The 27,151-nt window shown below is 37.8% G+C and overlaps 1 protein-coding gene across 11 annotated transcripts in view; it reads right to left on the reverse strand.

Moving 5' to 3' along the window:
• Nucleotides 1-27,151, reverse strand: part of Frmpd4 (FERM and PDZ domain containing 4) — a 1,105,936-nt gene that overhangs the window by 405,534 nt on the left and 673,251 nt on the right. For 5 of the 11 annotated variants that reach the window (NM_001033330.4, NM_001290427.2, XM_011247834.3 and 2 more), the window contains one exon: nucleotides 20,703-20,799. The exons of the other annotated variants lie outside the window; for them this stretch is intronic. In NM_001033330.4, coding sequence (NP_001028502.1) covers nucleotides 20,703-20,719 — 17 coding nt within the window. In that variant the 5' untranslated portion in view covers nucleotides 20,720-20,799. The remainder of the gene's footprint in view (nucleotides 1-20,702; nucleotides 20,800-27,151) is intronic. 11 annotated transcript variants of the gene reach the window in all.

Here is a 27,151-nt window from a genome sequence, read left to right on the forward strand (position 1 = left end):
TTAATTCTAGGGCTAACTAGCTATCCTTCTAATTTTGAAAGAAATCAGAAACATGAGAGAGATGGCTTAGCAGTTGAGAGTACATGCTGTACTTTATAGGACTGGGTTCTGGTTCCCAGTACCATGTCAGTTGGCTCTCAAGAACCTGAAACTCCAGTTCCAAAACATCAGATGCCATCCTCTTGGCCCCCTTATGTACCCACATGTATATACATATACACAGAGAGGAGAGAGAGAGAGAGAGAGAGAGAGAGGATGAACTCTTTAACAAGGAAATCTATTACATACTCTGAAAAGATAGAAAGAAGGGAAAGAAAGATGGGAAAAGAAAGGAAAGGATGTGTTGGGATAGAGGTTGTCTCCATACCTCAGACTGTCTCCAACCAAGCAAAGCTGTTTGAAATTCAGTCTATCAATTTCTGTGACTTGGGACAATAACAAATGTTCCAAAGTCTTTCTGTCTCTGTCTCTCTGTCTCTGTCTCTGTCTCTGTCTGTCTCTCTGTCTCTGTCTCTCTCTCTCTCTCTGTCTCTCTCTCTGTCTCTCTCTCTCTGTCTCTGCCTCTCTCTCTCTCTCTCTCTCTCTCTCTCTCTCTCTCTGTGTGTGTGTGTATGTGTGTGTGTGTTGAGGTGTTTACTCTGTTTCCAGCTTTACTATTCTCAGTTTCGACATATCTACATGACATGAAACACATAAAAGTTTACACGCAGGCTGGGTGTGGTGGCACACGCCTTTAATCCCAGCACTCGGGAGGCAGAGGCAGGCGGATTTCTGAGTTCGAGGTCAGCCTGGTCTACAAAGTGAGTTCCAGGACAGCCAGGGCTATACAGAGAAACCCTGTCTCGAAAAAAACCAAAAAAAAAAAAAAAAAAAAAAAGTTCACACGCCTAAACTGTCTTGTTTTTTCTCTGTCTTTTTTGTGGTCTATATTACACTTTAATAGCTCTCTTCCTTATCAGGGTGTGATTTTCAAACATGATCCACCCAACCCAGACACCACACACCAAACAACCACTTTTAATGAGCTCTATGCACCATATCATATGTTACCGTTACCTGCACCCAGTATTCCATGGCTAGGAAAGAGAAAATCAAGGACAATATTTGCGCACCAGTGTCCAAAGTCTGCCCGCTCTACTTTAAATGTTTCTTTCCTTGAGAAACATGAAACATACTCTTGCTTACACGCCTCTCCATGCCTGCCTCCCCTCTGACCTTGGTGTTCCCCCTGGTGGATCCTAAGGTAGAGCTTGTCTGTTGTCTTGAGTGCCTTAAACATTAAACTCTTCAAAGAGACCAGTGTCATGTTCATGTGTTTCTATGAATGCCTTGCATCTTAGATGGAAATGCATGTATGAGGTTTAGAGAATAGGAATTAGAGAATCTGGTTGTCTACTTATCTCCTGAGTAAATGGATTCTGAATATTAAACCAAAGAATGTGTTTTGGAGGGAGTGAGGGTTCTTAACTTGCAGTTTAGACATTGTGGAAGTGCAGCTTATAAGCCAACTCATTGTATTCTCAGGTTGGTCTGAGTCACCTAGTGTGCTCTTTTGCTTCTTATCACATGGCAGTAATATCACCTTCTTCTCTGTTTGTAAGATGTCACTTTCTGGCCTGTCACGCTGGCAACTTGTCACCACACTCCCTAAAGATGCTGTCAAATTCTGCTTTAAATTATACACACAACACAGCAATAGACTGTACAGCAACAAATTTGGAGGCTCTTAGTTGTTTCACTACCAAATAACTTCAGTGGCAGATGCCCTCAAAGTCATTTGTTTGGCACCTTGGATTGGAATATTGTGAGTACTGGGTGGCTGCCCAGGTTTCTGGTGCTGGCTTAGAGGGTCCTCATTTTCTCCTCATCTGAGTCCTTCTCTTCTTTCTCTTTCCTCTACTGATGCAGAGGAACACTAGAAAAAAAATGCCATCTCATATCTCGATCATGTCAATTGATTTATATGACTCCATAGCCCTACCTATCCTAGGACTCAAAACGAAGTACAGAAATTAGAGTGGCATTTGATATCTTGCCCTAGAAACTAGACTATTCATAGGCCAATTATTTTGAGATACTAAAATGAATCTACTAATAGAAATATAATTTTAATTTATAGGTTGCTGTTTAACTGGATAAAGAGACTTTGTGCATGTCAGGCATTCCTCAATATTTTTGGAGATACAGATATGATTAAAGACTCTATAGGATATAGTTCAGCTAGCAAGAACACTATCTGTTCTGGCTGATGACCTAGATTCTGTTTCAGCATCAACATGATACATTAGAGTCATCCATGGGTATGCATGTGGTGTACATACATACATATATACATACATACTTACATGCATACACATACAGAATCAAACAATCATGCACATAAAAATAATTCAAAATGGCTTTAAAAAGATTTTAACTAAGCCGGGCGTGGTGGCGCATGCCTTTAATCCCAGCACTGGAGAGGCAGAGGCAGGCGGATTTCTGAGTTCAAGGCCAGCCTGGTCTACAAAGTGAGTTCCAGGACAGCCAGAGCTACACAGAGAAACCCTGTCTCGAAAAACCAAAAAAAAAAAAAAAAAAAAAAAAAACCAAAAAAAAAAAAAAAGATTTTAACTATGGCATAACATAAAACATATGCTTTGACAATGATTTATGTGATTTTGGTATCTGTGGTTGAATTGTGCTTGCTTACACCAATAAGCTATATTTAAGCCTTTAATTTCAGTAGCAGTAAATAAGACTAAGATCTCTAAGGATATAACTTAGAGGGCTTCAGGCAATGGTTCTCTACCTCTCTAATGTAACCATTTAATAAGTTCCTCTTGTTGTGGGTACCCTAACCATTATTTTTGTTACTATTTCATAACTATAGTTTTATTACTATTATGAATCATAAGTATCTGGTATGTTAGATATCTAATATGTGACCTCCCAAGGGGTCATGACCCACAGGTGGAAAACCACCGGCTTAAAGTGTAGGAACAGGCTAGTAGTGGAACACTTGCCTAATGTATATAAGGTGATAGGCTCTATTCCTAGCATCAACAACAAAAAAATAAAGAAAAGGTGTGTTAAGAATCTTGGTTTGAACTCATTACTTATTAACTGACTTAACACTAACTTCAATGGTGTGTGTGTGTGAGAGACAGAGATAGAGACACAGAAAGACAGAGAGAGAGAGAGAAAGAGAGAAAGAGAGAGAGAGAGAGAGAGAGAGAGAGAGAGAGAGAGAGAGAGAGAGAGAGAGAGAGAGAGAAGAGCTAAACAGAAATGGCTATATACAGAAGTAGAGATTGGAGATTTGAAGCTGTAAGTGAAAAATGCCAAGATCCAGCAGAATGTGAGAAAGTAAAGAAAGATTCTCCATAGGGGGACCATGATCCTGTCAATTACCTTGATTTAAGATCTTTTATAGAATTGTGAGAGAATATCTTTTTAGTGAGGTTAATCCACTCAGTTTTGGACATCAGACCTAGGAAACAAATCCACTGTTCTGGGCATTTCAATGTCCAAATAAAAATGCCATTCAAATAGCTTAGTCTCAAAATATTTACAAATCACTGTGTTGAAATTGTATTTGGCAAGTTGTAGTTAGTACTTTTCTCTGTAAGCAGACAAAGCTGAGTGACCAAATCTTATGGGACACCAAATGGAATGGTATCCACAGAGCCTGGTACTGCATCTGTCTTCTCTTTGGCATCATGATGAGCTTGCTGCCACAGAGTGGTGATAGGAAGTTCAGCCTGGAACTTTTCCCACTTTAGCAGACCCTTTAGTTTCTCTGACAATTTTATTACTTGTTCCTTTGTCCAGAGAAGGCTTCTTTGATATTCCAATGGAAATTGCATTGCTCTGACCACTTACAAAAAAATCCCATCTCTTCACCAACTACCTAAGCAATTGTCTAAATATGCCTTCCCAGGACTTGGGAGGCTGATATAGAAGGATCCCTGGAGCTTAAGGGCCTGGCAATCAACCTAATGATCCGTGAGCACCAGGTCCCAGTGAGAGACCTTGTTTCAGAAAGCAAAAGACAGGCAGCAATGCTGACGAATGACTCCTGAAACCGATGTCTGGCTCACACACATGCACACACTCTATACATGTGCACCTGTTGTACACACACATACACACACACACACACACACACACGCACTCACACGCTCACACCCTTTCTGTGTTATATTTGAGATTCAGAAAACTGTATCATCAGAGTGTATGGTCTTAAATATTTCAATAAAAACCTGGTTTGTGTAAGTTTTGAAAACAGGAGTATTATATTCAGCTACTATGCTACATTTCCTCTTATTTTTAGCCCAGGATATTTCCATTTTCTTCTAATGATTATAAGCTAGCAAAACAACAGTAATACTAAATGATGTCTGTTATCATTTTCTAAGGACTCTGAATTTTATTTGGGTCTACAGAATTGAAAACACTGGTTTCCTTTTATGACTTGAGGTTGTTACCAGATGAACCCATCAGTTAACTCTGAGTTTCTCCCAAGTCATTAGAAAATAAATTGGTATAGAAAGAGAAAGTGTTGAATTGGTCAAACACAAAGTCATTCTTAAACAGATTCATGCCTTGTAGTCCATTTTCTTTTTTGTTTTTTAGATATTTTCTTTATATACATTTCAAATGCTGTCCAGAAAGTTCCCTATACCCTCCCTCCGCCCTGCTCCCCTACCCACCCACTCCCACTTCTTGGTCCTGGCATTCACCTGTACTGGGGCATATAAAGTTTGCAAGACCAAGGGGCCTCTCTTCCCAATGAGGGCCGACTAGGCCATCTTCTGCTACATATGCAGCTAGAGACACGAGTTCTATGGGTACTGGTTAGTTCATATTGTTGAACTGCCCTCTACATAGAGGACCATGTAGCATGGACTTAGTGCTTGCCAAACAGCCAGTTTTGCACTTAGAACAATTAACAAGAGCATGAAGAAATTTCAACACCTGGTTAATTTGTGAAAGGTCTAAACAGACTTTTTATCAGTTGGCTTGCATGACTCCTAACATCTCAGGAACTTAGAGACTGACATTGTGTGACTCAGACATGTACAAAATGGACATTTGAGTACAAGGATGACATCACATGAGTCATCTTCTGCTTATTTCCCCCCACATGATTGGTTTTGATATAAAAAATAATCAAGACGAAAATGTCAAGTTTACCAATGTACATATTTATAGATGAGCACACTCTACTAAGCCATTCCATGTGTTTCAGAGTAACTGGGTATATTTCAGCTCAACTCATTAACTGGTTTAATCTTCCAAAATTTTACAATTACTAGAATTTTTTTTCTGAGTACAATCACATAACCTAATTCATACTGAGGCATATGTGCCTGATATCATTTAGTATTGAGTCTCTTGAAGTATCAATGGGTATTTGCACAATCCATAAATGGACCTCTATTTGTTGCATCTGGCATGATATTCTTCCAGAAATATTAAAAAATAAAGCAAACATTGAGTAATCAAAATAAAATCTTGAAGTAGAGAAAAGTACCATGAAGTCTAAAGCCAAATCTCAGAGAGAGCTGTTTGCCCCAAGTGTAAGTAGGAGATTTGGTTAAGACCCTGACCTGGTCCTAATTGTCTGTGGAGGTCATGAAGCAGATTTATGTGTCCTGTATTAGACTCTGAGCACACCCAGTCTTACCCTGAACAAAGCTATACCTGAATACATTTGAAAGACAGGAATGGGGGACAGTGGTTCTTCCCCTCTTCAGAAGAGCAGTGGCACTTTGCTGAGAATAAAGCAATGGTTACTGGAGACAAACAAAACAGAAGAAAGGAATAGAAAATGTGGTTTCCGAGAAATAGTTTCAACCAAAAATAATTCTAGCTAGGAAGATGGCTCAGTGGGGAGGGGGGGTATGTCTTGCAAGTATGAGGGCTGGAGATACATTCAGATTATCTGTACCTATCTAAATACCTTATAGTGTTAGGATCTACCCAATATGTGAGAACCAGAGGATCCTCAGAGCAAGCTGACTAGCTGGACTAGCTAAAAGGTAAACTCAATATATAAGATGAAGAAATGAGAAAACACCCGGTATCAACCCCTGGACTCTGCACATACACACACACACACACACACACACACACACACACACACACACACACACACGTACACAGGCACACATGCAAGCCTTCATTAACGCATACATACATATACAGGCAATAAGGTAACATTTACATCCTGGCTATAATTATAATATTTTATAATATTTACATTCCATGTATATGTATGCACTTGTGCCCTTCTCTCAGCATGGTAAATATTCATAAGGAAAAGGAAATGGGAAATGTGCCCTGGCTTTTCATCATTTCATTTGGATCCGTGTCTATTTTTAAAGCTTTTTTAATTTAATAAATCGAAGGTCAAAAAATCAACTCTGGGCTATGAATAGATCTCGGAGCAATGACTTTTGCAGCATCATGGAAACAGACATCACATTGTCTCCATCAAGCATTGACAATAGCTTCCAGCGTTCTATACTCTTGTTTAAATATATTAAAAAAGGCAATGGCTCCCTTCAGGGCAAACTTTGAAGCATATTTTACAATATTGCTTCATATTTGAAAATTGTGTTAAAAGTCATTAGGCTTGCCACATTGGGGCACACAAATAAATGTAAGTGTAAGGAAGAAAGCAAGGGAGGAGCTGCATTCTAGATACGTTCAGGTGAGTATCCTCTTCTTGTTCTTAGAGACAGAGAACACTAAGTTTTTCAGGCTATTCTTTTCCTGCCTTAAGAACTATGATATAATTTGATTTCTTTACATTTTTATAATCTTTTTCCCTGTGACGTCTAAACCATGGGAAGTAAAGACTTCCCTCAGAGACTCCCAGTGACCCGAGCCAGGTGTTAAAGCTGGAACTGCTACAGAACTGCTGTGGCTGTCAGCTCTTCAAGACAAAAATCATCAAAGCTAAAAGCTCCATGTTACCTCTTTGCAGCCTCCTGAGACAAAGTAGCTAGAAAGGAGGAGTGGGCTGGATAGATCAATCTCTCTTTTTCTTTTGATTTATTGTGCAAAAACGCATAAAACATAAAAAAATCCACAAAACTTACCATTTGAAACACTAACTAATTCAGCTCACTGGCTTTAACTACATGCACACTGTTGTATAACCACAGTCATCATCCAGCCCCAGGATTTTTTTTTCACCTTCTCAAACTGACTCTATTATACACTTTCCAAACCAAATCTGTACGCGTTAAATAACCACTCCTCATGATCTTATTTTCCCAGGTCTTGGAGATCACCATTCTACTTTCTATTTCTACAGATTTGACCATCCCAGGAACCTCATAAAAGAAGCGCAAGACCTTCTGTGAGTGCAACGTTTCACTTAGAGGAATGTCTTCACTATGATCCATGTTATAGCTCCCTTCCTTTTTCAGCATGAATAATATCCTAAAGTATGCATAGACCACATAGTGATTATCCGTACCCTACATATGAGTGTTGATGACTAGCACAGTCCCTTGCCACTTTGTTTTAATAGTGGCTTTAATTTTGCTACTTAGCACATTTGGGATCCCAGACTAATAGACAAGATGAAATTCCCCTCTCATGGGGAAATTGAAACCAAATGAAAAATTGGATGGGAAAGACAAAACAATTCACCTATTTATGTGCATACTGAAAAAACTCTCTTCTGAAGGAAAATAATCTACATGTTTGTTCACTGTTCTTGTGCAACTAATACTATGCTAAAACCTACCATTTACCACAGTTTCATTAAAATTTCAATTAGTCCAAGAATTAGATATGATTTAAACATATCTGAAAGTGTTTAGACATTTATATAGCATAGTGTCTCTCTGGTATACAATACTATGGATACATGCCTCAATTGTAAAAAGCAATAATGGCAAGGTACTAGGCACATATTCACTTCCTAAGGGGGGGGGCATTTTATTTCTTTGCCCTTGGAAAAAACGAACCAAGCCACCCATACAAATGACTTTTCCATTTATCAAGGCAAAAACACAAACATGAAAGCCCATTATCTATGGAAGTTGAATGCATTAAGAAAGAGTCACTAATCATAGCTCAAGCCATCTTTTATCATAGGGCATTTTGTTCACTGTTCCTTTAGTGGCTACATGGGGAGACAATGACATCTTACTCAGCCACTTGACATTAGTGGATAGATTTTTCTAGATCCGGGCAGAATTCTCTTGCATTACTTAATGTGATCTTCAACTGAACAATTTATATTACAGATTAAACAGCTACTTGGAAAAAAAAAAGACAGTGCTCCAAATTTTCAAAAGACCAAAACTGTCAGGAATATTCTTTTATAGTATAAGTGAGAAGTAAAAAGGCTGGGAAAACTTTCATTAAGTAACAAAGTCATAATAACTTAGCCCAGCTCAACATTAACTTCATAGTCTCCATTGCTCTGAAATCTTTGTTGCATAACTGAGTAATGTGAGAATGACCCCCAGAACCACAGAAATAGCCTACACTTGGTTTAGACTTTTATGGAGCCAATTCTCCCAAAATTCTTATGATGGGCAGATGACCAGCCACAGTTAAGCTGGACACACAGCAGTGCATTGACATTGCATCAAGATGCCCTATCATAACTGGTGAAAAATCTATAGCAGGTGTGCCATCTCCCTTAGTCTGGATTTTGACAACCAGATAGAAAAGACCAATGAAAGCACACAAAGTATGTTGGAAACTAGGGTCAGATATTTCTTTTCCAAAAGAGCACACACCTATTGGGGACATTTTAGAGTTTATCTGAGACAGGGGTTGAGAGGGTTCATCCTCTTAAGGGTGACCACTTGAATACTTTAGTAGTTCAGTATTTGTAAACACAAAGCATCAGAGCTCTCCCACTGTGTGAAATATGACCTTGGCAAGCAGTCCATATGAGGTTTCATGGCTTGCCTTGAAAATTAAGGATAAGTCCAGTTTGGTGGGTACACCTTTAATCTCAGCACTTCAGAGGTAAAGCAGGAAGATCTCTGTGAATTCTGAGCCAGCCTGGTTTACATAGTGAGTTTCAGGACAACCAAAGCTACATAGTGAGATACTGTCATAGAAAAACAAAAACAAACAAAAAGCAAGGGTAAAAAGAATGTCTTTGCAAGAGTGTTAAGAGAAATCTTGTTGAGATTCATATCTATAGCAAAATGGGTACTTGGTTAATGGTGGTCACTATTCTCGCTAACTTAAAACATTTCACATCTAATTATAGCCTCTGTCACAAAGAATTGTTAGTCTAGGCAATTTCTGTATTCTCATCCAGAGACACATAAGCAAAATCATTGAAGTAACATTAGAAACATCTATAGGAAAGTGTTAAGCCAGGCCATCTGGGACCTGACATTTATAGAATTTGTGAGTGGGACTTTATCATGTTATAAATGTTTTAAAATGAAGAATATGAAATTAAATGAGATATATAAGGCCTTACTGGGATCCTGTGCAAGTGAAACACTCCACAACATAAGGGGTACTAGCTAACAGATGAATTTGCCTTTGCATAGCTTTCTGATGAGCTACTCCAATGCTGAGCCTCCCTTGAAAGGTCCAGTGGGTTTGGCTTCTAGTTTTCTACAAGGATAAAGCAACTCTTCTGGAAAGGACAGCTAATAGACGGTTAGTGATGGTGTGGCGAGATAGAACACAAGCTGGCCAATGGCTGACAATTTAGCCTTGTAGACATCCCACTGAGACACATTTCTCTCTGTGCTGGTGGGTCCTCCATGGTCTAGAATATTTCCACTTAATTGTTAATAGGTCCATTATCTTGTCCTAACTAGCCACTCTATGCACAATCTTAGTGGCCTTGCTTCTCGTGCTGGCCAGTGGATTCTAGATTTAGAATATCCCACTATAACTCCTCAACGTATTTGTGACTGTGTGAGTAAGAAACAGAAAGCAATGAAACAAGCTCCACCTACTTGGGTTTAGGTTATGCTAGATAACAAAACTATAAAATAATGTGTGTACATCCAGAAAAGAGTAGACACGCTCATATGGACAGGGGACTCATGAGTCACCAACCCTTCATGAAAAACTACAGTCAACTAAGAAACGCTGAGAGCAGAAGAAATCCCCTTCCCCAGAGAAGAGCACATCAATTGATTATTTTATACCAAGTGGCCAGCTCTGAAGACACACATACAAGTACTGCCACACAGACCGAACAGGTTATATTTAGGTATAACTGTCTATACATATATGTGTATGCATGAATTAATTATCAATGAGATAATAGGCAATTAGTTTAAAAGAGAAGTGAGGAGATGGGAGGGTTGGGAAGGAGGAAAGGAAAATGAATGCAAATGTATTATAAACTCAGGTTTTTAAACAATTAAGGTTTCTGTTACGTGACAAGAGAAACTTTTATGTCTTTAGTTTTTTTTTTTAACATTCATATTATCTACATATAAGGATAAAAGTTTAAAGGTTAACAAACTTTGCCTTATGTCCTATTTGGGAAATCATTATATGTTTGTTTGTTTGTTTTTTCTTTCTTGCACTGATACTCTATAATTTGCTTACCCAACTGTCCTTTTTTCAGAAATGCAATCAGAAACTACAATGTGAAGCCACTGTGCAAGACTTCAGAATGGCCATATGGAAAGAGGCAGGAGCAGGGGGCATCACAAGCATTGCAGAAAGATGGAAAAGCAACTGGGCATACACTGCAGGGGAGCAGATACCACATGCAAATGTTTTGGATCACTGGAAGTCAGAATTAAAACTGAGCATGCTTGAAACACAATTTGGTCCAACAAATACACTAATGTTAGATGTGCATTCAACATAAATGCACTGATATTCACCAAAGGGCATGTATCAAAGTGTTCATATCAAAAGGATTTCTCAAATTTCATTAACGAACCTCCCCTCCCCACACACCTTGACAAATGAATGGCTGAGTGGTTTGTGATATATCCGTTCAATGAATTTCCACAGCAAGGGAAGCAGACTACAACTACGTGCCACAAAACGAATAAAATGAGATAAAACTTTCTAAATGGCATCATTAATGCATAGAATTCAGGATAGGTGTTATTTTTGACTGATTGGTGGTTCCAGAGAGCCTCGGGAGACCTGCTCATGCTCATTTTCAGGTTCTGCTGATAGCTACAGCACATAATGATTATTTGACTTCCCCATAAGCCACATGTACATTTATGTGCATGTGTGCAGCACTTTCATGAGGAGATGACTTTCAAATGTCTCGTCTTTGTTGAAATGATGGAGACTGTCAATAGGTTAGCATGACAACTTGAAGAACAAGGCTACACCACTATGCAATTCCCAAGTAATAGAAACGATTTACTTTATAGGCTGCTGAAATGGTCACACATAAAGAAACAAGTCACATCTTTCCTGTTTCTAGGGAGAATAAGTCACAAGAAAGAGTGGCTTCAGAAACATCTACAAGATCAAAATACTTCAGACCAATCCCCACTATCCAAATCTCCCTCGAAAGAAATGTAGTATTATCAAATTTAAGATAAATACATTTTCTCCAATGGTCTTTCTCATTTCCTGCCATTTTTACTTTGGCACATCCTGCTCTGTAATGTTGTCCCTTCTTGCAAGGGCTTAATCAATAGACTTAAAAATAGTCATTCAAGAAGAATTTTCTATGAACCTTTTTCTGCAGAGATCTTTCTTGCTTACCTCCAGTTTTCATTTCCTGTCTCTTGACCTGTTTTTAACTTATTACAAAGTTAATTTGAAATGTCTAACCTGTTGCAACATGTAGTTCATATCAGAGTAATTTTAATCAGAAACATTTTGAAAATTTAATTAAATATCAGAATGTTTATCTCTTTAGTTTCAAAACAACTTTCCCTTTCAATAAAGATGAGGGCACAGTGACCAAGGCTGATGTTAAAACCTCTATGAAAATTTTTCCATGATAAATCTGGTGGACCATTTACTGAGACCTGGCAAAGACAACAGGTCAGGCATTTCATGCTAAAAGAGTACAAGGAAATGAAAAGAAAAATTTAAAAAGAAAATAAAATACACTCAACCCCACAGAACAAAGGTACTAGGGTGCTGAAAGAAGAGGGTTTTTGCCCTGCTTCTCCTTTCCCATTCAGAGTAGAGTGATATAATCACATGCTCTGCATTATTTTTGCTGTAGTTAGGGATTTTTTTTTTTTTTTAGAATTTGGTTGGTCGCATGTGTGCATGAGTGCATGTGTGCATGTCCATGCATGTGTGTGTGTGTGTGTGTGTGTGTGTGTGTGTGTAGAGAGAGAAAGTCAGACAGACAGACAGACAGACACTCTGCACAGCCACTCATAGGAAGGACTTTGGCCAGCAGGGGTTGGTTCTGAGCATCATCTCTTTCAAGGAGAAGAGAAGAACCTATTTTCAGTTAAATCCTAGTATTTGGCTATTTTCAGTTAAATCCTAGTATTTGGTAGGTAGAGGCAGTAGGACAGAACAATGATAAATAAATGAATGAATGAATGAATGAAGAAAGAAAGAAAGGAAGAAAGAAAGAAAGAAAGAAAGAAAAGAAAGAAAGTTGCCCTCTCAAGGAGAATTACATAAGCTTGTGCCTATGGAGGGCTCTCATCCAGAGCCCCCTCAGTTTGAGCTACCTTTTACTGAATCCAGCCATCCTTGTCTTAATGAGCAATTTAATATTGGTTTGTTGAGCACACTTACATATCTTGCTCCCTTTGCAGTACTAAATTGCTGGGATTGTTTTCCCCATTGATTTATATTCTCTGCTATTAATTTATGAGGAGCAATGTGAGGGGTAGTGATAACATTTTAACTCCACCCAACCCTCCAGTAGCTCCTTTCTGCCCACCTTGTTTTCATGGCTAGTGCTGCTGCTTCAGTAAGGACCAATAACTCCTCATTAAAGTTATATTGAATATTATTGTGTTATTCTGGAGGTATTTCCTTTGACATATGATTAGCAGAATGAGAATCCAGGGTAGTTTCTTTTTCTATTCTCTTCTTACTCCAAGAGGTAACAAGAAACCACAATCTTTCCCCTTGCTCTACCTTGCACAAGATTGAATTCCCAGAAATCAATGTTTTAAATACCAAGTAGCACAAAAAAAAGAACCAATCACACAAACCACCCTCTTTTTCTGTCTCCTTCTCATCCTAAAAAGGAGATGTGCAATGGCTGTTTCTTGCCTAATTTTCTTGCCATCTGGCAGAAGTAAACTCATAGGTTAACTCCGAAGGATGGAGAGTCTCTAACCTCTAAATAGGGCATCCACTGATGGCAATGAAAACCTTCACGTGAAATCTAAAACTTCCTTCCCAACTATGCTTCTCTGTGGTAATATGTTGCTCCCCATACAACTCAGAGGATTATAAATGTTTTAAATGATAATATATTACTTCTAGGGCTGGAAAGATGCTCAGTGGAGGAAAACATTTACTGCCCAAGCAAAGGGACCTGATTTCAGATCTCTGAATTCTTGCACTCACACAAGACCCTGGGCTGGCCACATAACACACCAGTAACCCCAGTGCAGAAATGGAAAGATTCCTGGGGCTTTACTAAGAGCAGCTAAGAGTCGGGTTCTGTTAGAGACCCCATCTTAAAGAGAGATATAACACATCATCAACACAAACCTGCCTCCCTATCTCTCTCACACACATACTCACCAACTTATTTTATAAAGCCTTGTGAATTTTATCAAGAGAAAACTTATCCTGAATATTTTTGAGTGCTTTTTTCTAAATATTTGTTTGCAAGCTTAATGTCCTCCAGTAAGAGAAAGAAAATACCCAAGTGTACATGTATTACATATATAGGCTTACTTATAAAATAGTCTTTCAAAGAAAAATTAATGTGTTTCCTTAAATTTGTACCTGATTAAGTTTGAGCAAATTTGCAATAACTATCAAGTGTCCATCCATATACTATAATATGAAAAAAGCCTTTAAATAAACTGGGAACCAAAAATTAAGACAATGAATGTTTTACTCTAATATTCCAAAAGAAGAATTTCATTTTGCTAAGACATCTAATTACGAACAACTTAGATACAATGGCAGTACCCTGCTACATTCATACATTTAGTCTAATTTTAGAATTCTAAAGCACAGCACATCACTGAAGAGTGTACGTGAAATATATAAGAAGAATAGGAATTTGTTCTCACTATTGCCAAAAGATTATTTAATATTTCTTCTAATAGTACTCATTTATAATTTCACATGAATAACTAACTAAACATGGGATGAAAATGTTTTATCTATTACAGATGGTGCATGTTAAAATTCTACATTTTAAAATTGATAAGTAGAATAGAGATTCTTATACCAAACGACCATGGAAATATATTAAAAACATAAAATATTAAAGACACATTTTCAGGAATGCATGTTCTGTAGTTCAGTTGGTCAAAGTGCCTGTCTAGTAAAGGCATATTTTCAATAGAAAAGGGATATAATTTTTAATAATATCACATTTCTCTTGTATTCTCATGTCCCAAACTAGAGGGAGCAGTTTTTTGTCAATAGGATTATATAATTAAGCCAAATTTGCACAACCAGCCTGAATAACCACATCATCATAGCTCTCCTCAATTAATTACCTGAAAAGAAAATGACACACTTCCATGGCAATAAAAAATATTACTTGTATTAATCACTTATCTCAGAAAATTGGATAAAACATCCCACATACTATCATATCCTGTTTGTAAATGCCAAGTCTACTATTATAAATTAATGAAAAGGTCTCTAAGATTTTTTTCTAGAAGGGATATTATATTATTCACAGAAATAATGGATGTAACTATTTCAATCATTCTGTAATTTTTGAACAAAAATTTGCTAATTAAAGGGGCAAGTATCATGAAACTTGTTTCCTTTCTCAATAAACAAAGAAGCAAAACAGGACAAATGGAGAATAAAGAAAACACAACTGTCAAGTTTGTCATAATTAGGTGGTAGGCTAAAAAACTTTCTAAGGGATTATAAGCTTATAGAAGGGTGGTAACTATGTATTAAGAAATATGTGGTTTAGGGGTTTGAATGAGAATAGTCCCCATAGGCTCATATATTTGAGTGTTTGGTCCCCAATTAGTTGAAATAGTTTGGAATGATCAGAAGGTGTGGCCTTGTTGGAGGAGGTGGGTCACTAGTGGTGGGCTTAGAGGTTTCAGAAGCCCATACCATTCCCAGTGTCTCTGCTTGTAGATCAGGATATAAGCTCTTCACTGTTGACCCAGCATCATGCCAGTCATGCTTGCCACTATCTCCCCACCATGATGATCAGGGACTAGCAATCCAAACCTGTAAGTAAGCGAGCTTGAAGTTAATTGCTTCTTTTCTAAGTTGTTTTCGTCTTGGTGTCTCAACATAGAAATAGAACAGTAACTAAGACATGTGAGTACCATTATGAATCAGTTACACAACAGTTATCTCTAGTGGAGATGAGTCTGCCAATTTTACTGATATGGTGATTGAATTAAAGAAATTATGGATATACCCTTGCAAGGTTTCAGCAAGGATATATGCTCAGTGGAAGACGAGCCTGGATCTAGGCCAATAGCTATTTCATTGTCTTGCCCTCCATTCCTTTATTTCCATTCTCAGAAGGAAATTTCAGTTTGATTTTTACTTTTAAAACTTTATTATCTTAAGTAATACTTGCTACTTATTCTCTGGTCAATTATAGTGATATTCCACTCATTATAATCTTCATTCACCATAACTATCCTGATTCTAATAATATAGCAAATACCTGCTTACTGGTTTGTCTTTCTACAATTAGTTTCAAATTCTATAATGGTATGAGTTACTCATACTCTTGGAAGAGTTCAGATATTTAAAAATGCTTTAAGGGAAATGTATTCCAAGGATAAATTATACTCAAAGCTTAAGAGAAGTAGTAAAGACACTTCATTTTCCTTAATAATTTCTTGTTCATAAATCAGCTTACTAAGTTATTTGGGGGAGTTCCTCTTTGTTTTCTATTGTAAAAAAACTGAATTGGGGGTTTTGTGCTTACAAGGCAAGCTTTCTATCAGTGAAGAACATATTCACCTTTTAGTGAATACTTTTTATAAATTCAGAGAGAAAGTTACATGACAGCTTTTTTGTCAAATTTCTAAACCTTAATCATACCATAGATTCCAGTATTCTGAATACTGAATTGGAATACATTTAATGTTCAATAAAGTATATAATGAGCAGGGTAGAACTAAATTGGCTGAACGATTGAGGGGTTTGTTCTCAATTTTCCAAGTCCTCCAGTATATTACAAACCAGATATCCATGTCACAAAAGTAGACTTAGACCCTAGGGAGTTGGCAAAGGCTAACAAAACTCAAGTACATGGAGAATTGCATACCTTTCCCAATTGTTAAAGATTCATCATCACGAAGCTTTGGTCAATAGTTCATAAACACAGAGAAGCTTATTGCTACCATCACCTGAGTCTGATTCATTGGGAAACGTACAGGGCCATCCTCCAACTAGTGACAAAGAATTAGGAAATAAGAGTGCCTTGCCAAACCAATCTGATGTTGAATAGAAGAGCAAGCATGCAGACATTCAAAAGCAGACCACTGGAATATGTCCACCTCTCACTCTCATGAACTCCATTCACCCAATCCCAAATATATCCACCTATCCATTTTCCATTGGCTCTCAATGAATATCCACTGAGAAGACATCTGACATCCATCCTATATATTTTCACCAGGCTTAACTAATCTCTTCATACAAACAATTAAGAACATCTTTAAAGGGATTTCAATTAGTACTATTAAAGATACACACACACACACACACACACACACATGTATGTATTTATGGTATATATATATGGTTGTGTCTACTGTAAATAAATATATTTGTTTAAAAGTCAGAAAAAGACTCAATAGGAAGTTAGTTTTCCAAGGCTAAAAAGGTCACTGAATTTGCACAAAATCAGAAAAGATAAATTCATGCTCATTGGCCAAGAAATTGCTATACCTGTTTTATGGAAAGAAGTTTAGTTCTATTTTAACAATTAGCATTGGGAAATCAATAGTTCCAAGACAAGGGCAAATCATAAAATGCCCTCCTCCTCCACTCCCTAATGAGGGTGGATAATAAGGAACAGGGCTTGGTTTTGACAAGGCTCACAAGTAGGAATGTGGGAGAGAAAATAGAGAAGAAAGCAAATCTGAGTATCAAAGGATAAACGAATGCACTCCAGGGTAGGCTGGCTATGCAAGAAAAAGGTCAGGGTAGAAGATAGGGAGAAGGAGAAGATGACAAAGGAAGGGGAGAGGAAAATCAGACAAGAGAAGAGGAGAAATGAGAACAAAAGCTTTAGCATCTACTGAAATTAATATGAATTGATAGGGAATTTTACAAGTATTTGTGGAAAATTTGACAATAGAACGTGGAAGCCCTCACCCCTGACACAGATACACATCACATATCAACAGGTCTTTAAGATGTTCAAAAAGAACCTAAATTATTTTCGCAATCTTTCTTGGGATTGCATTTGTGATTTCTTTAATGGCATATCCTGCTGAGGTGAGCCTTCAAGCAAGAGTAAACAGCCTAGACAGACAGAGTGATGTGTACTAAGAGACTTCATAGCAAAACAAAGTGAATAAGGTACAAACACACACCACTTCTGAGCTCATTTGGGGCAGTTAATCTTAACATCAGTCATATACTGTGCTTTAGAATTCCAATTGAAATTAAGAGACTAAATACATCAAACAGCACTGTAATTTCTCTGGAAAGATACAATGTTCTTATGAATGACCTACCTGATTACCTAGTGATAAAGGGACTGCAGGGAAATCTGAGTTTAGTCTTTGTACATGAACGTGACAGAGGCTATTGTTGAGGTCATGACAAAAAAACTCATTTTGTCCAAAGAAATAACAAATGTAGAAAACCAATAAATCAGAATCATTAGGGCTTGCCACCATGACACATGATGAACCATGTGTACGCAAAAAGTACTGATATGTAGAAAGAGGTCAGTGACAGCTTTACCCATCCCAAAATGTACTATGTATGAAACAATGGCCCTGCAAACTGCAATAAGCTCTTTGGCTATCTCATTATCATTCCTGAGCACTTTGCCAGAGCAGGCAGATGGTTTTGCTGTTTCTTTGATTTGCCTTCTTCTCTTTGCTTTCCTTCCCCTCTGGACATTCCCTCAACCCTCTAATCCCCTCCCCAACATTAGCTCCCCTCACATTTCTGGATGTTCATAACCTTGACCTCTTTCCTGAGCTACAGACCCAGATTTCCCACTGGCCTGCTGGGTCCAGCCAGATGGAAACCTGCTGACTCTTCCCAATCAGCAGGGCCCAAAATGAATCCTTTTGGCAGAGTCTGCAACACTGCCCTACTCTCCTGTGAGTGAGGAAATGGAAGCATATGGGTTAATCCTCCGGTCCAAGGTCACTGTGCAATCCGTAATAAACAGACAAAAGTTTGACCCTGAGCTGCTTTCAGATCTCATCCCTGTCTCACTGATCTGTCTCCTCTCAAGCTTACTCATGTTCCCTGATTCCCATACCTGCCGACTGTCCCTAATGTAGCCAGGGAAAGTGATTCAATGGACTATAATCTCTAAGACACTCATCTTTTCTCCCTAATGCGGCTATTCATGGTTTCCAAGCCCAGTCAGAATAGAAGCATCATTGCACAATACATAGCAAGTAAAAACCATAGGCTCTACAACCAGTCTTCCTTGATACAAAGCTAAACTGTACCTCTTTCTTGCTGTGTACTCTGAGAAAGTTCATATTTGCTTTTCTACTCTATAATATAATACAAATTGTTATAATGGTGCATGGCTTCACTATAAGGAAATAATACATGTAAAGTTGGTATACTGCTCATGCTATGTGAAAATCAACTTCTTCTAGTTTGGTTCTGTGAAGCTCTACAATTTGGCCATTACTTTCTTATTAACTAAAATTCTTCAAATACAGGGAACCCCTACCAGATTGACCTGGCACTATTCCATAAGTAGTTTTTTTCTGTCCTCCTGCCTCAGGTATTTTCCCAAGTATTTCCTCAGCTTGGTAGAGCATTGTCAATCTCTAGTTTTGGTGCACATAGCAGATAAAGTTGCCATTTATAATAAGGCCCCATTTTTAAAAATGTTCATATTGCAGGCTGGCCTCAAACTACCTATGAATCTCAGGATGGCCTTAAACTTCAGATTTTTCTGCCTCCCTCCCTCCAGAGCTACAATTCTAGATATATACCCCTGTGCCTGATTGATGCGGTGCTGGTTATCAAACCTCAGGGCTTCATGTATACAGGATGAGCACTCAACCAGTTAAGATACATGCCTAGACCTTCTAGTTTCTATCCTTATAAGACATTATAGCTAGAATGAAATAGCATCCATTGATGACCCCATCAAAGGGACTGCTAAAGGTTATGATGTCTGAATTTGAATTTTCTGCTCTTTTCTATAAACTTGTGACCCATTTAACCTGACTATAATTAAAATCCTGGTGCACATATGAGTGCACGGAAACTGGCAATATGCACAGGGCCTGCATAGGTCTGCACCAGCTGGGATTTTAGAGCTGAAAGAAGTTGGAACATGCCCTCGTCCCTAACCCAGACTCTATCTCCAATAGAAAGACACTTGGAAATATATATATATATATATATAGTTTTTCCCAAGGTAGTCTCAATGGGAAAACTGACTGCTTTTTAAAGAATAGGGTCCATGCCTAGCAGTAGATGACCAATAGAAAATGAACTCAACAATATTTTGGGTGACTCTTTGCCTCATATCATTAACTCAGGGTACCTTATTGTTTGTGTTTTTACTTTAGGGTATATATTATGACGTTTGGTTTTATGTTTTAATGGGACTCGTGTGTGAATTGATGTCTCTGCATCTATGTTTCTTGTGTTTTGGCTCTTTTTCTTCTTCGGTTGTTTTGTCCTATTCAAATTTGTTTGTTTTATCTTTATTATTTTATTATTGTCCTTTAGATTCATGATTGTTTTCTAAAGAGAGACAGAAAGGGTATAGATCCATATGGGAGGGGGAGGGGAAGAACTGGGATATTAAAGGGATGTGAAAATATAATTAGAATATATTGTATGAAAAAATATTTTCAACAAAAGAAAAACGAAATACATTCTGGGAGAGAGGGAAGGAGGGAGGGAGGGAGGGAGAGAGAGAGAGAGAGAGAGAGAGAGAGAGAGAGAGAGAGAGCATTTTGATACACTATTACAAAGTAAGTGGTAAGTAGTGGCCTGGAACATAGTTCATGAATGCTTGCTTTAGTTTGACAAACTTCATGTTTTACTATACTGAAAGTCAGTTCTAAAGGAAACAGATTTGTCAAAGTCCAGGGGCAACATCATTTTTGTTGATAATTTATTGCTATTTATTTATTTATTTAGTCAATTTTCTCTTTATATAATAAGGGCAGAAAGCAATTCTGTGTAGCCTTCCAGCCTTAATTCTGAAGGCCCAAAACATTTTTGTTTTTATTTTCAAAACCCATCAATATATCAGAAAGGGGACATGACTTAAAAGCCTCTTGAATCAAGGCCTGCTCACTCCATTGTTAGGAGACATGAAAGGAAACAAAGTGATGTGAGGGAGAATCATAAAAGCCAACCAGCAAAAACAAATGGATAAAAGAAATGAAAGCTGAAAGGGAAGGATCAGAGAGAGTTCAAGTCTTGGAGCTGTCACTTACCAGCTGTGTGACCTCATGCCACTGAACTGCTCTGTGCCTCAGTTTCCTGAACTGTAAGTGGGGACACTAATGCCTGTCTCATAAAACAGCAGAGTGCCTGAAAAATAATAAATACTCAGTAAATGGTGTATGTTAATGACAATAACAGCAACAACAATAATAGTTTGGGAAAACAAATTTGTCTGTTTCTTCAGCATCATTTAACAAATTATAATGTGCTTAGATTAGGATAGAATCTAAGACTTTGCAGTGAAGAAAAAAATCAAGCACATTAGGACCACTTTTCTTCATTCTTGCCTCCCCTGCATCCTTTCCTTCTGATCAATGTTTTAGTTCATTTATTAAAATGGTACATTTCTAAGATATTGTTTCATGCCTTGACAATAAAGCAAGACGATTGGGAGTGCAAGTCATCATGAAGAATAGACCTGATCACAGAACAGAAGGCTGATAAAAGTTGAAAGTTGATAAAAGTTGAGAGCCTCAAATCAAATTATTTCATACATTAAAACAAACAAAAATTACTTTGAAACAAAACCTCCTATCACTAAGTTGAGAGCTTGATCCTGCTGCTCACTAATGAGAAGTTTCCACTGTATTGGGATAAACCATGCATTTGCAGCTGTGCCTAACAGTTCTCTATTATAACACTATAATATATAATGACATAATTGTATCTACAAAGTACACATTGAGAACTAAGTAATTAGGTAACAAGGAGAAAATCATAATGTTTTGTGTTTGGAACAATGGCTCAGCATATAAAGTACTTGATCTCAAAGGTGGGTGCATGAGTTCGAATTCCAGAACCTCCTTAAAACTGAACAGGGTAGCATATATCTGTAATCTCAGAACCCCTATGGGAAAATGAGAGGCAGAGAGAAAGAAGAATCCCTGGAAGTGCTTAAGGCAGGTTAGGCTGGCATAGATAGTGAAACGCATCTCTATACAGTAGAAAGTGAATACTGATAAACTTATCTAATTATTGGTGTCTACACATATGTTGTAGTATGATAATCTCTATACTCATACAAATGAATAAGTATACGCACATTCACCCATGTATGCACACACATAAAGATTTAAAATATCTAATAATGCTCAACAAGTTTATGCTTTTGTGTTGGTCCGCATTCATAGCTACACTGAAGCAGATGTAACCTGTAGGCGATGGGTTGGCTGCACCTGAAAATGAGTTCCAGTGCTCTAGGCCACAGTTTGACCATTGTAATTGCTTCTCAGTTTGACTATGATGGCAATTTCACAAGACATGAAAAGACAAAAGTAAAACACACTGGCCAGGAAGGTTTAGAGCCCACTAGATTTCAATGTGAAGGTGAACATCAGAACTCTTAAAGGTGCAAAAGAACAACAAGCTCCAAAATATTAGTTTTTAAATAGTATTTTTTAAACTATAAAATGTAAGTAATCCAAAGAAGAGAAATTGTGTAGACCTTGTCTTATGAATAGATAAGGTGTCTGGGAATGTAGTTCAATGACAGAGCACGTGCCTAGTATGTGTGAGACCATAAATCCTTCAATTCCCGGCACTTGAGAGTACAGATGTTTTGAAGGCAGGAGACACTGGTCAACTTAACAAGATCCAGTCCTCACATATGCATCTCAGATAATGCCTGCACAGTTTCTAGAGAGCCTTCAGAACAGAAATTGCTTTCTTTCATAGCCCCAGTTGGTCTAAAGTGCCCAAAAGACTTGCTTGGTCCTGTTGCCAGACAATTTCTCTCTTAAATAGAAATCAACCTTTACTTCTCCCTAATGCTTACCCCCCTTCTCTCATAGAAGTCAAGTTTCTCTCTTTATTGTTTGCCAATGTTTATAGAACTTTTGCTGTAACTAAATGTACATACAAATAACATGCCATGTCTTAAAAACCATTGAGTATTGAAAATGCCATATTCCTTTTCACTGGAAAAAATGTGACCTTTGTGGTATGGCTAATAACTTTCTGGGCACACTAAGTACTATGTAACCAGTCTTTGCCATACACTGTAACATGACTGGCCAACTAACAACTGAGGCCTTATTTGCCACAAGTGGAAAGCTTGATTGGAGAAGCACAGTGAAGTGCCATAAAACTGCATTTGGTCAAGAAGAGTACTACTGCCAAGGAAAGGTGGAATAAACTCTTGGAATGGATGGATGAAGGCAGGGATAAGGGGATACAGGGATGAGATGCCCCAGCCAAATGTCAGAACGTGTCTTGAATGAATTGAATGTTGTTCCTGAGAACAATGTTCAACATTGTTCTCTAGCCTGCAAATGCATATGTATATATACTCATGTATTCACATACACATGAATATTCAGAAAACACATGTACACATGTGTGCTGGACACCCATGACATAATATCAGAAAAGCAATAAAATAGTAATGAACTACTTTAACCAGCTGTCTTAATCAACTTTCATTCTTCATGCCTACTGATCTATTGTTGTCCTAACCTGAGCCGAGGTTTTAAACATCTGTTGCAAAGCATTTACATAGTCCTTAAGCTCAAAGGCAGATTTGGTCATATAGCTTCTATACCTGAAACCCATATCCTAAACAAAATTTCTCTAAAGAACCTTAAAATGTGGCATAACACAATCATAGAATTTATGTATTCCTCTTAAACCTAACTATATTTTTGCTAGAAGATATCTGTGATTTCTGTCTGGATTCTTTATTGACAAATCCATCCATATTGCCCAGTATTTATGGATAGGGGCAATGATGATAATTTTAATTTTTGTGGGTTTTTTTCAGTTGGAAAGATATTTAGCTAATAGATAAACATTAACAGAAAAGTATTTCTAATGGATACTTGCCTAAAAAAGATCATCTTTAATTTTAGAATTAATCATGAGGCAAGAAATGTATACTGCATTGACTTAGGGATAACCCTCACTTACTTGCATTTTAATTGTTCGAACTGTTTCCTTATTGGTCAAAGTATTGGCAGATTTTCAGTGCTTCAAGGTATTTTGCATATGCTGAACTCTTACAACCCTGTCCTCTTTCTGTTATCCACTTGTCATTCCCTCTGTGATGATCAAAATTGATGATCTACAATCGTTCATGAGATAAACCTCCAGATATGATTGTGAGAGATTTTGTACTTTAGGTGATTGAGATGGAAAAATATCTGTTGTAAATCTGAGTGACGTCATTCCATGGATGTCAACTGGACTGTATCAAAAGGAAATGAGGAATCAGATTTGTTTTTCTCTGCTTCCTGACTCTGACTGGTTAGTTGCCTTATGCCCTCCATGCCCACATCTTCCCCACTATCATATATTGTATTCCTTAAAACTGAAAGACAAAGTAAACCCTTCATCCTTTAAGTTGCTTCTATTTTGTGAGGATCAAAGCAATGAGAAAAGAAATGAAACACACACACACACACACACACACACACAGAGAGAGAGAGAGAGAGAGAGAGAGAGAGAGAGCGCATCTTCTAGCATTGAGTCCCATGTAAGTCATGCTACAATGCTTCCCATTACTCTAAAATCTAACCCTGCTTTTCTGACGTGTTCTTCATCTCTTAGGTTTAAGTCATTGCTATCTCCTACAAAAACTCAAAACAGTCACAGCTCCAATGGTCACCCTTTTGAACCCTCTTTCTGTCTATGAAGCCAAAAAGAAAAAAAAAAGCTTGGCTTTGAAGTTGGACACTTTTTCTCTACCAGCTGTGTGCCCTTTTGGACTCAGCGTGGGATTAGTTTGTTGATCTAAATCCAAAACGTTGTTAGTTTTCAAAAGTCCATCAGAGTTGATATAGGGAAAGAGCCTTTGGCCTTTCTTCTGAGATCAGTCTACTAGTGTAAAATATCACAGTTCCCTGCACAGTGGCTGTATGTTGACTGATGGGGATTCACTTAAGAATCATCCATGTGCCAGGTACTTCTCTGAACACCAATTGCAGGAAAGTTGTATTCTCCTAGCCTGAGATGGCAAATAGTTCCTCTTCCTGGAAAAAGGGTCTGGGACAGGAAAGACAGAATTCAGTTCTCTGAATCCCAATCCTCATTATTACTAGAGGAGGCCTCAAAGAGAAATAATTCTCCAAGAACAGGGCTTCCAAGATGAGCATTGGCAAGACCACTGTTGTTATTGATATTCAAGCAGCCACTAGCAGGGCCACCATCTGCTAGATACAAAGAATTTTTAGGACTCTAATGACATTCCCACTTGATATTTAGACTCCAAAATGGCTTATGTGCACCACTGGCCACTGCAAATGGAGATGAAACAAAACTCAATGTATTCCTATAGCATTTGAATTTGAAGATGCCCTTGACTCTGACAGAAATTAAGATAGACCATGATCTTTTAGTCTTTCCCATATTTTTCCATTTTAAGCTGAAAAAAATAGAGACAATGAACAATGTTTCTGCAAACTAGTTCATAGGATACTAAAGATTTTTCATTTGAAAGCCCAACCAAACAATGGCAACTGTGTCAAGATACACATTTAAGCATCTCCATTGGTTCCTCTGAATGACTTTGTAGCCAACGATCTTGTACGAACTAGATATACAAGTGTGATGACTAAGGCAAGAAACCCATGATGTTACAGTTGACTGTGAAAGATGTGAATGGAACCTGTGATAGTGCAGATTGGCACTCAGCATAACGCAATAGAGAAAATGAGAACAAAACGGTGTTTGCACTGAAGCAGCTAGAATATGAACACTCACTCACCTGGTAGAACAGAATTTTGAATGCTGGCTAAAGTATCATGGTGAAAGAATAAGACAGACTTAGAATCTATGCCCACACAACTCTGAAGGTACCTGATCTCCTCTGATTTCAGAAAGAGGGCAGGGTCAGGCATGATTAGTTCTTATATTGGAGGACAGATTTGGGACAGAGACACCCCACCCTAGCTCCAAATCCACATGTAGTTCTGCTACACAAGAGCAGAACCAACTCCTTGAGTTGTTTGCAAGTGAAACAGGTGGGGAAATTCATGAGTTGCAAAAAATTCCTCGACCTCCCTGTACTACCTGCCCGTCTGAAGTACACTAAAGATGCTTTGTGTCTCTTTCTCTTTGCAGACTGTGAGCTTCTTTCTTGAGGGTAGGTTCCACCCCATAAAATAGCTGGCGTGTAACAGCTGAATAGTAAATGTCTATCCCATTGCACTTCAAGAATTAGAACCCTTACTGAATAAATACAAGGGCCCAAACTAGTTTTACAGTTACATATTTCCATAGAAGTGATTTGTTAACCCATTAATATGATTATTGCAGATACCATTTTTATGTGTACAGAGACAAAAGACAGTAAAAGATGGAAAAACACTTCCAAAGAAGATATGATTGATATAAAATACAGACTCAGAAAATATTTGTACAGCATTCAGGTACTCTCCTTGTACTTAACACTATCAACATTAAGAAACACAGTGTACCACCAAGACAATTAACAAACACTGATTTCTGGCACCAAACATATGCCCTGATCTTTACATTAAACCTGAGAAAACCAGGGTGGGGGGAGAAAAGAAGGAAGCAATTCTATTTGCATGCAGATTCAATAATGAGTGACATGAGATAGCTCATATGCTTAAACTATTTTAATACATATGAGCTTACTCTTTCCCTGAAATAAAAACACAGGACCAAAAATGAGGATACAGCTTATTGTCAAACATACTTTGCACAGAAAGATGATGATGATGATACAATAATATTATATGAATTAAGGGTTTTAAAAGGGGATAGTACTTTCTACAATGTCCTATAAGAGTATATAATAGTATTATATATTCTATTCTATGTATATGATAGTATTATATATTCTATTCTATGTATAAACACACAAGGGACATTTTCCTGGGGGCAGATAACATGAAAGTACAGACTGTGGTTGTATCTTATGTATCTTATCAGGAAAGTCTCTCCATCATTTACTGATCTGAGGAAACATATCTACCAACTCTATAGTCCCAGCTATTGGATGGATTACAGGGCCCCCAATGGAGGAGCTAGAGAAAGTACCCAAGGAGCTAAAGGGATCTGCAACCCTATAGGTGGAACAACAATATGAACTAACCAGTACCCCCAGAGCTTGTGTCTCTAGCTGCATATGCATCAGAAGATGGCTTAGCTGGCCATCAGTGGAAAAACAGGACCATTGGTCTTGCAAACTTTATACGCCTCAGTACAGGGGAACGCCAGGGCCAAGAAGTAGGAGTGGGTGGGTAGGGGAGTGTGGGGGGGAGGGCATGGGGGACTTTTGGGATAGCATTAGAAATGTAAATGAAGAAAATACCTAATAAAAAAGAAAAAAAGATTTATTTATTTTTATGTTATATGTATGTCAGTAGGTTTGCCCATCATGTATGTTCCTGGTAAGCATAGAAGATAGATAATGGTGTCAGAACCCCTGTAGCTAAGGATGGCTGTGAGATACCGTGTGATGCTGGGGGGAACAGAA

The sequence above is a fragment of the Mus musculus genome, chromosome X, assembly GCF_000001635.26.
Source record: "Mus musculus strain C57BL/6J chromosome X, GRCm38.p6 C57BL/6J".
NCBI classification, from domain to species: domain Eukaryota; kingdom Metazoa; phylum Chordata; class Mammalia; order Rodentia; family Muridae; genus Mus; species Mus musculus.